This window comes from Engystomops pustulosus, chromosome 2 (assembly GCF_040894005.1).
Source record: "Engystomops pustulosus chromosome 2, aEngPut4.maternal, whole genome shotgun sequence".
In the NCBI taxonomy this organism is placed as follows: domain Eukaryota; kingdom Metazoa; phylum Chordata; class Amphibia; order Anura; family Leptodactylidae; genus Engystomops; species Engystomops pustulosus.
This window is the reverse complement of record NC_092412.1, coordinates 196406960-196417107: the sequence shown is the minus strand read 5'-3', so window position 1 is coordinate 196417107 and position 10148 is coordinate 196406960. Positions and strand designations below refer to the sequence as shown.

The following is a 10148-nucleotide window of genomic DNA, read 5'->3' as shown; positions in this document are numbered from 1 at the left end:
GATTCCCCGTTCACACTCTGGAATTTTACACTTACCATCACTGAGTCATAGGAGCTAAATCAGCAATAAAACCGAGTAACATTGTAAAGTAAGGGGGTTAAAATTGTTTAAACATCACTAGGGGAATACAATTTAAGATCTTTCTTTAATGGGCAAACCCCTTTCAGGACGTTATTTTAAATTAGGTCCTGATCCATAAAACCATAGAAATGAAATATGGCATACTTACCATCTCATGACTACATCTAGCTGCCAAATATTTTGTGTACTATACCGTACATATAGAACCATTGTTTACATCCCTTTTAATTACTAACCTCTTCCTCCTAATTGGCAACACAATGATAAGCTCAGTTCTGTACATAGAACTGCTTTCACAGTGTCTGCAGGCCAAACAGAACACACCCTTGTGCTGCATGCTATCACTATGTATTTAGAACACAGCTTTCCTACCCAGGATAAGTAAAGAATAGTACAAGCACATGACTGGAAATCTGCCCATATTTGTCTAGTCTTACTACAAACCCATGTGCCATGTAGACATTTATCCGCAGGATATGCCATACATGTCTAGTTGCTCAGAGAAAAAGACTTGGGTCAAAACAAACACTTACCAAATAGTATTGTGTGAGTTGAGACCCAACTTCCTTTGACAATGGTGAATGGTGATTTTTACAGTTTTCTGCCCAAATATGGCTTGGATCAACAATTCCAAGGGGGGGGATATAAGGTGAAGTCATGGAGCAGAGAGGATTGTTGCTTAAAAAAAAGTTGCAAAATTGTTTTAATAATTATTACATGTTAAAAGTACATGATACCCTCACTAAATAATAATTTTGTAATAAATTTTCGGAAAAATTCCCTAACTTGATGGGGCCAGCAGCATCATAACTGCGGCTTACAGCATCCTGGCCATACTGTGTATTGGCACCCCAAAAAAGGTCAGGTAAAGCTGGGTGTTCAGAGTGGCAGGAGATTTATCAGAAGTGTCTGAGAGCTGAACACTTCTAGCTGTCCATGGCAACCAATGAGTGCTCAGTTTTCATTTTCACAGATGTTTTAAAAATTAATGCTGAGCTGTGATTGGTTTCCATAGGCAACTAGAACAGTTTTACCTAAGACACTTCTGATAAATCTCCCCCAATGCTCAAAAGAAAATGTTGCATCTGTGATTTTTGTCAATTGTACTGCACTTGGGGTTTTTCCAGCTTCCTAGTAAGTTCCATGAAATATTAAATGTTGACACTAGGAAGTCCAATTAGTCCTCATACCATTCTGTAAATGGCAAAAATAAAAATAAAAAGTTGTGGCTTTTGGAAGGTGGGAAGTAAAGAAACTGATGTGAATTTACAGGTGAGTTACAGTAAGTAAGTGACATCACAAGTGTGTTTAAGCCCAGGTAGTTTGTGTGACATCACAACGTCTCTCAGGTATGGACACGCCATGGCCACTATGTCCATAGAACTTAGGGACATGTGAAAACAAGCGAAGACAGATGGCCAGACAGACACAGCAGGGAAAAGGTACGGTAATTGGATTACAGATTGCCAGATGTAGGAAACAGGGAGCACCGCAGCAAAGAGCATTTTCTAATACTCACATATAGCTCCTTTGCTTTATCACACATTTCACATAATCTTATGGTGTGACGTCTCCATTGACACAAATAAATATAATGGAATGGGTTGTTATATGCAGTAATAATGCTGTTCCAATTTTCTTTTCTAAGGAGAATGGTGTCTATTTATCCGTCCATTGAGGAGCGATTTAACGTTGGTTCCATTCAAAAGACTAGTGTCCAAGCTAAATCAGGGCAGGACATAAAATAAAAGCCCTGGAAAGAGAAGTAGGGAAGAGAACATTACTGCTTTACTTCCGGGAATTCATGTCTCAACAATGAACAAGGGGGCTGGGACAAAAGTTTTACCATCACATAATGTTACATCCCCTGTACAGTATCCCTGGCTGTAGTGTGATCCTCTATCAGTAATATATAGATACATCCCCTGTACAGTATCCCTGGCTGTATTGTGATCCTATATCAGTAATATATAGATACATCCCCTGTACAGTATCCCTGGCTGTAGTGTGATCCACAATCAGTAATATATAGAGACATCCCCTGTACAGTATCCCTGGCTGTAGTGTGACCATATATCAGTAATATATAGATACATCCCCTGTACAGTATCCCTGGCTGTAGTGTGATCCTATATCAGTAATATATAGATACATCCCCTGTACAGTATCCCTGGCTGTAGTGTGAGCCTCTATCAGTAATATATAGATACACCCCCTGTACAGTATCCCTGGCTGTATTGTGATCCTATATCAGTAATATATAGATACATCCCCTGTACAGTATCCCTGGCTGTAGTGTGATCCTATATCAGTAATATTACATCCCCTGTACAGTATCCCTGGCTGTAGTGTGATCATATATCAGTAATATATAGATACATCCCCTGTACAGTATCCCTGGTTGTAGTGTGATCCTCTATCAGTAATATATAGATACATCCCCTGTACAGTATCCCTGGCTGTAGTGTGAGCCTCTATCAGTAATATATAGATACATCCCCTGTACAGTATCCCTGGCAGTAGTGTGAGCCTCTATCAGTAATATATAGATACATCCCCTGTACAGTATCCCTGGCTGTAGTGTGATCCTCTATCAGTAATATTACATCCCCTGTACAGTATCCCTGGCTGTAGTGTGATCCTCTATCAGTAATATTACATCCCCTGTACAGTATCCCTGGCTGTAGTGTGAGCCTCTATCAGTAATATATAGATACATCTCCCGTACAGTATCCCTGGCTGTAGTGTGATCCTCTATCAGTAATATATAGATATATCTCCTGTACAGTATCCCTGGCTGTAGTGTGACCATATATCAGTAATATATATATATAGATACACCCCCTGTACAGTATCCCTGGCTGTAGTGTGATCCTCTATCAGTAATATATAGATATATCTCCCGTACAGTATCCCTGGATGTAGTGTGACCATATATCAGTAATATATAGATATATCTCCTGTACAGTATCCCTGGCTGTAGTGTGATCCTCTATCAGTAATATATAGATATATCTCCTGTACAGTATCCCTGGCTGTAGTGTGATCATATATCAGTAATATATAGATACATCCCCTGTACAGTATCCCTGGTTGTAGTGTGATCCTCTATCAGTAATATATAGATACATCCCCTGTACAGTATCCCTGGCTGTAGTGTGAGCCTCTATCAGTAATATATAGATACATCCCCTGTACAGTATCCCTGGCTGTAGTGTGAGCCTCTATCAGTAATATATAGATACATCCCCTGTACAGTATCCCTGGCTGTAGTGTGATCCTCTATCAGTAATATATAGATACATCCCCTGTACAGTATCCCTGGCAGTAGTGTGAGCCTCTATCAGTAATATTACATCCCCTGTACAGTATCCCTGGCTGTAGTGTGAGCCTCTATCAGTAATATATAGATACATCCCCTGTACAGTATCCCTGGCTGTAGTGTGAGCCTCTATCAGTAATATATAGATACATCCCCTGTACAGTATCCCTGGCTGTAGTGTGAGCCTCTATCAGTAATATATAGATACATCCCCTGTACAGTATCCCTGGCTGTAGTGTGATCCTCTATCAGTAATATTACATCCCCTGTACAGTATCCCTGGCTGTAGTGTGAGCCTCTATCAGTAATATATAGATACATCCCCTGTACAATATCCCTGGCTGTAGTGTGATCCTATATCAGTAATATATAGATACATCCCCTGTACAGTATCCCTGGCTGTAGTGTGAGCCTCTATCAGTAATATATAGATACATCCCCTGTACAGTATCCCTGGCTGTAGTGTGATCCTCTATCAGTAATATATAGATACATCCCCTGTACAGTATCCCTGGCAGTAGTGTGAGCCTCTATCAGTAATATTACATCCCCTGTACAGTATCCCTGGCTGTAGTGTGAGCCTCTATCAGTAATATATAGATACATCCCCTGTACAGTATCCCTGGCTGTAGTGTGAGCCTCTATCAGTAATATATAGATACATCCCCTGTACAGTATCCCTGGCTGTAGTGTGAGCCTCTATCAGTAATATATAGATACATCCCCTGTACAGTATCCCTGGCTGTAGTGTGATCCTCTATCAGTAATATTACATCCCCTGTACAGTATCCCTGGCTGTAGTGTGATCCTATATCAGTAATATATAGATACATCCCCTGTACAATATCCCTGGCTGTAGTGTGATCCTATATCAGTAATATATAGATACATCCCCTGTACAGTATCCCTGGCTGTAGTGTGAGCCTCTATCAGTAATATATAGATACATCCCCTGTACAGTATCCCTGGCTGTAGTGTGAGCCTCTATCAGTAATATATAGATACATCCCATGTACAGTATCCCTGGCAGTAGTGTGAGCCTCTATCAGTAATATATAGATACATCCCCTGTACAGTATCCCTGGCTGTAGTGTGATCCTCTATCAGTAATATTACATCCCCTGTACAGTATCCCTGGCTGTAGTGTGAGCCTCTATCAGTAATATATAGATACATCCCCTGTACAATATCCCTGGCTGTAGTGTGATCCTATATCAGTAATATATAGATACATCCCCTGTACAGTATCCCTGGCTGTAGTGTGATCCTCTATCAGTAATATTACATCCCCTGTACAGTATCCCTGGCTGTAGTGTGATCCTCTATCAGTAATATTACATCCCCTGTACAGTATCCCTGGCTGTAGTGTGAGCCTCTATCAGTAATATATAGATACATCCCCTGTACAATATCCCTGGCTGTAGTGTGAGCCTCTATCAGTAATATATAGATACATCCCCTGTACAGTATCCCTGGCTGTAGTGTGATCCTCTATCAGTAATATATAGATACATCCCCTGTACAGTATCCCTGGCTGTAGTGTGATCCTCTATCAGTAATATATAGATACACCCCCTGTACAGTATCCCTGGCTGTAGTGTGATCATATATCAGTAATATATAGATACATCCCCTGTACAGTACCCCTGGCTGTAGTGTGATCCTCTATCAGTAATATATAGATACATCTCCTGTACAGTATCCCTGGCTGTAGTGTGATCCTCTATCAGTAATATATAGATACATCCCCTGTACAGTATCCCTGGCTGTAGTGTGATCCTCTATCAGTAATATATAGATATATCTCCCGTACAGTATCCCTGGATGTAGTGTGATCATATATCAGTAATATATAGATACATCCCCTGTACAGTATCCCTGGCTGTAGTGTGAGCCTCTATCAGTAATATATAGATACACCCCCTGTACAGTATCCCTGGCTGTAGTGTGAGCCTCTATCAGTAATATATAGATACATCCCCTGTACAGTATCCCTGGCTGTAGTGTGATCCTCTATCAGTAATATATAGATACATCCCCTGTACAGTATCTCTGGCTGTAGTGTGAGCCTCTATCAGTAATATATAGATACATCCCCTGTACAGTATCCCTGGCTGTAGTGTGATCCTCTATCAGTAATATATAGATATATCTCCCGTACAGTATCCCTGGATGTAGTGTGACCATATATCAGTAATATATAGATATATCTCCTGTACAGTATCCCTGGCTGTAGTGTGATCCTCTATCAGTAATATATAGATAAATCTCCTGTACAGTATCCCTGGCTGTAGTGTGACCATATATCAGTAATATATATATATATAGATACACCCCCTGTACAGTATCCCTGGCTGTAGTGTGATCCTCTATCAGTAATATATAGATATATCTCCTGTACAGTATCCCTGGCTGTAGTGTGATCCTCTATCAGTAATATATAGATACATCCCCTGTACAGTATCCCTGGCTGTAGTGTGAGCCTCTATCAGTAATATATAGATACATCTCCTGTACAGTATCCCTGGCTGTAGTGTGAGCCTCTATCAGTAATATATAGATATATCCCCTGTACAGTATCCCTGGCTGTAGTGTGATCCTATATCAGTAATATATAGATACATCCCCTGTACAGTATCCCTGGCTGTAGTGTGATCCTCTATCAGTAATATATAGATATATCTCCTGTACAGTATCCCTGGCTGTAGTGTGATCCTATACCAGTAATATATAGATATATCTCCTGTACAGTATCCCTGGCTGTAGTGTGATCATATATCAGTAATATATAGATACATCCCCTGTACAGTATCCCTGGCTGTAGTGTGAGCCTCTATCAGTAATATATAGATACATCCCCTGTACAGTATCCCTGGCTGTAGTGTGACCATATATCAGTAATATATAGATACATCCCCTGTACAGTATCCCTGGCTGTAGTGTGATCCTCTATCAGTAATATATAGATACATCCCCTGTACAGTATCCCTGGCTGTAGTGTGATCCTATATCAGTAATATATAGATACATCCCCTGTACAGTATCCCTGGCTGTAGTGTGATCCTATATCAGTAATATATAGATACATCCCCTGTACAGTATCCCTGGCTGTAGTGTGAGCCTCTATCAGTAATATATAGATACACCCCCTGTACAGTATCCCTGGCTGTATTGTGATCCTATATCAGTAATATATAGATACATCCCCTGTACAGTATCCCTGGCTGTAGTGTGATCCTATATCAGTAATATTACATCCCCTGTACAGTATCCCTGGCTGTAGTGTGATCATATATCAGTAATATATAGATACATCCCCTGTACAGTATCCCTGGTTGTAGTGTGATCCTCTATCAGTAATATATAGATACATCCCCTGTACAGTATCCCTGGCTGTAGTGTGAGCCTCTATCAGTAATATATAGATACATCCCCTGTACAGTATCCCTGGCAGTAGTGTGAGCCTCTATCAGTAATATATAGATACATCCCCTGTACAGTATCCCTGGCTGTAGTGTGATCCTCTATCAGTAATATTACATCCCCTGTACAGTATCCCTGGCTGTAGTGTGATCCTCTATCAGTAATATTACATCCCCTGTACAGTATCCCTGGCTGTAGTGTGAGCCTCTATCAGTAATATATAGATACATCTCCCGTACAGTATCCCTGGCTGTAGTGTGATCCTCTATCAGTAATATATAGATATATCTCCTGTACAGTATCCCTGGCTGTAGTGTGACCATATATCAGTAATATATATATATAGATACACCCCCTGTACAGTATCCCTGGCTGTAGTGTGATCCTCTATCAGTAATATATAGATATATCTCCCGTACAGTATCCCTGGATGTAGTGTGACCATATATCAGTAATATATAGATATATCTCCTGTACAGTATCCCTGGCTGTAGTGTGATCCTCTATCAGTAATATATAGATATATCTCCTGTACAGTATCCCTGGCTGTAGTGTGATCATATATCAGTAATATATAGATACATCCCCTGTACAGTATCCCTGGTTGTAGTGTGATCCTCTATCAGTAATATATAGATACATCCCCTGTACAGTATCCCTGGCTGTAGTGTGAGCCTATATCAGTAATATATAGATACATCCCCTGTACAGTATCCCTGGCTGTAGTGTGATCCTATATCAGTAATATATAGATACATCCCCTGTACAGTATCCCTGGCTGTAGTGTGAGCCTCTATCAGTAATATATAGATACACCCCCTGTACAGTATCCCTGGCTGTATTGTGATCCTATATCAGTAATATATAGATACATCCCCTGTACAGTATCCCTGGCTGTAGTGTGAGCCTCTATCAGTAATATATAGATACATCCCCTGTACAGTATCCCTGGCTGTAGTGTGAGCCTCTATCAGTAATATATAGATACATCCCCTGTACAGTATCCCTGGCTGTAGTGTGAGCCTCTATCAGTAATATATAGATACATCCCCTGTACAGTATCCCTGGCTGTAGTGTGATCCTCTATCAGTAATATTACATCCCCTGTACAGTATCCCTGGCTGTAGTGTGAGCCTCTATCAGTAATATATAGATACATCCCCTGTACAGTATCCCTGGCTGTAGTGTGATCCTATATCAGTAATATATAGATACATCCCCTGTACAATATCCCTGGCTGTAGTGTGATCCTATATCAGTAATATATAGATACATCCCCTGTACAGTATCCCTGGCTGTAGTGTGAGCCTCTATCAGTAATATATAGATACATCCCCTGTACAGTATCCCTGGCTGTAGTGTGAGCCTCTATCAGTAATATATAGATACATCCCCTGTACAGTATCCCTGGCTGTAGTGTGATCCTCTATCAGTAATATTACATCCCCTGTACAGTATCCCTGGCTGTAGTGTGAGCCTCTATCAGTAATATATAGATACATCCCCTGTACAGTATCCCTGGCTGTAGTGTGATCCTATATCAGTAATATATAGATACATCCCCTGTACAATATCCCTGGCTGTAGTGTGATCCTATATCAGTAATATATAGATACATCCCCTGTACAGTATCCCTGGCTGTAGTGTGATCCTCTATCAGTAATATTACATCCCCTGTACAGTATCCCTGGCTGTAGTGTGATCCTCTATCAGTAATATTACATCCCCTGTACAGTATCCCTGGCTGTAGTGTGAGCCTCTATCAGTAATATATAGATACACCCCCTGTACAGTATCCCTGGCTGTAGTGTGAGCCTCTATCAGTAATATATAGATACACCCCCTGTACAGTATCCCTGGCTGTAGTGTGATCCTCTATCAGTAATATATAGATATATCTCCCGTACAGTATCCCTGGATGTAGTGTGACCATATATCAGTAATATATAGATATATCTCCTGTACAGTATCCCTGGCTGTAGTGTGATCCTCTATCAGTAATATATAGATATATCTCCTGTACAGTATCCCTGGCTGTAGTGTGATCATATATCAGTAATATATAGATACATCCCCTGTACAGTATCCCTGGTTGTAGTGTGATCCTCTATCAGTAATATATAGATACATCCCCTGTACAGTATCCCTGGCTGTAGTGTGAGCCTATATCAGTAATATATAGATACATCCCCTGTACAGTATCCCTGGCTGTAGTGTGATCCTATATCAGTAATATATAGATACATCCCCTGTACAGTATCCCTGGCTGTAGTGTGAGCCTCTATCAGTAATATATAGATACACCCCCTGTACAGTATCCCTGGCTGTATTGTGATCCTATATCAGTAATATATAGATACATCCCCTGTACAGTATCCCTGGCTGTAGTGTGAGCCTCTATCAGTAATATATAGATACATCCCCTGTACAGTATCCCTGGCTGTAGTGTGAGCCTCTATCAGTAATATATAGATACATCCCCTGTACAGTATCCCTGGCTGTAGTGTGAGCCTCTATCAGTAATATATAGATACATCCCCTGTACAGTATCCCTGGCTGTAGTGTGATCCTCTATCAGTAATATTACATCCCCTGTACAGTATCCCTGGCTGTAGTGTGAGCCTCTATCAGTAATATATAGATACATCCCCTGTACAGTATCCCTGGCTGTAGTGTGATCCTATATCAGTAATATATAGATACATCCCCTGTACAATATCCCTGGCTGTAGTGTGATCCTATATCAGTAATATATAGATACATCCCCTGTACAGTATCCCTGGCTGTAGTGTGAGCCTCTATCAGTAATATATAGATACATCCCCTGTACAGTATCCCTGGCTGTAGTGTGAGCCTCTATCAGTAATATATAGATACATCCCCTGTACAGTATCCCTGGCTGTAGTGTGATCCTCTATCAGTAATATTACATCCCCTGTACAGTATCCCTGGCTGTAGTGTGAGCCTCTATCAGTAATATATAGATACATCCCCTGTACAGTATCCCTGGCTGTAGTGTGATCCTATATCAGTAATATATAGATACATCCCCTGTACAATATCCCTGGCTGTAGTGTGATCCTATATCAGTAATATATAGATACATCCCCTGTACAGTATCCCTGGCTGTAGTGTGATCCTCTATCAGTAATATTACATCCCCTGTACAGTATCCCTGGCTGTAGTGTGATCCTCTATCAGTAATATTACATCCCCTGTACAGTATCCCTGGCTGTAGTGTGAGCCTCTATCAGTAATATATAGATACACCCCCTGTACAGTATCCCTGGCTGTAGTGTGAGCCTCTATCAGTAATATATAG

The 10148-nt window shown here is 40.6% G+C and overlaps 1 protein-coding gene across 1 annotated transcript in view; it reads left to right on the top strand.

Moving 5' to 3' along the window:
* Positions 1-1446: 1446 nt before the first annotated feature.
* CCDC181 (coiled-coil domain containing 181) overlaps positions 1447-10148 on the top strand; it is a 35182-nt gene continuing 26480 nt past the window's right edge. The window contains exon 1 of the mRNA XM_072137741.1: positions 1447-1523. Coding sequence (XP_071993842.1) covers positions 1496-1523 — 28 coding nt within the window. The 5' untranslated portion in view covers positions 1447-1495. The remainder of the gene's footprint in view (positions 1524-10148) is intronic.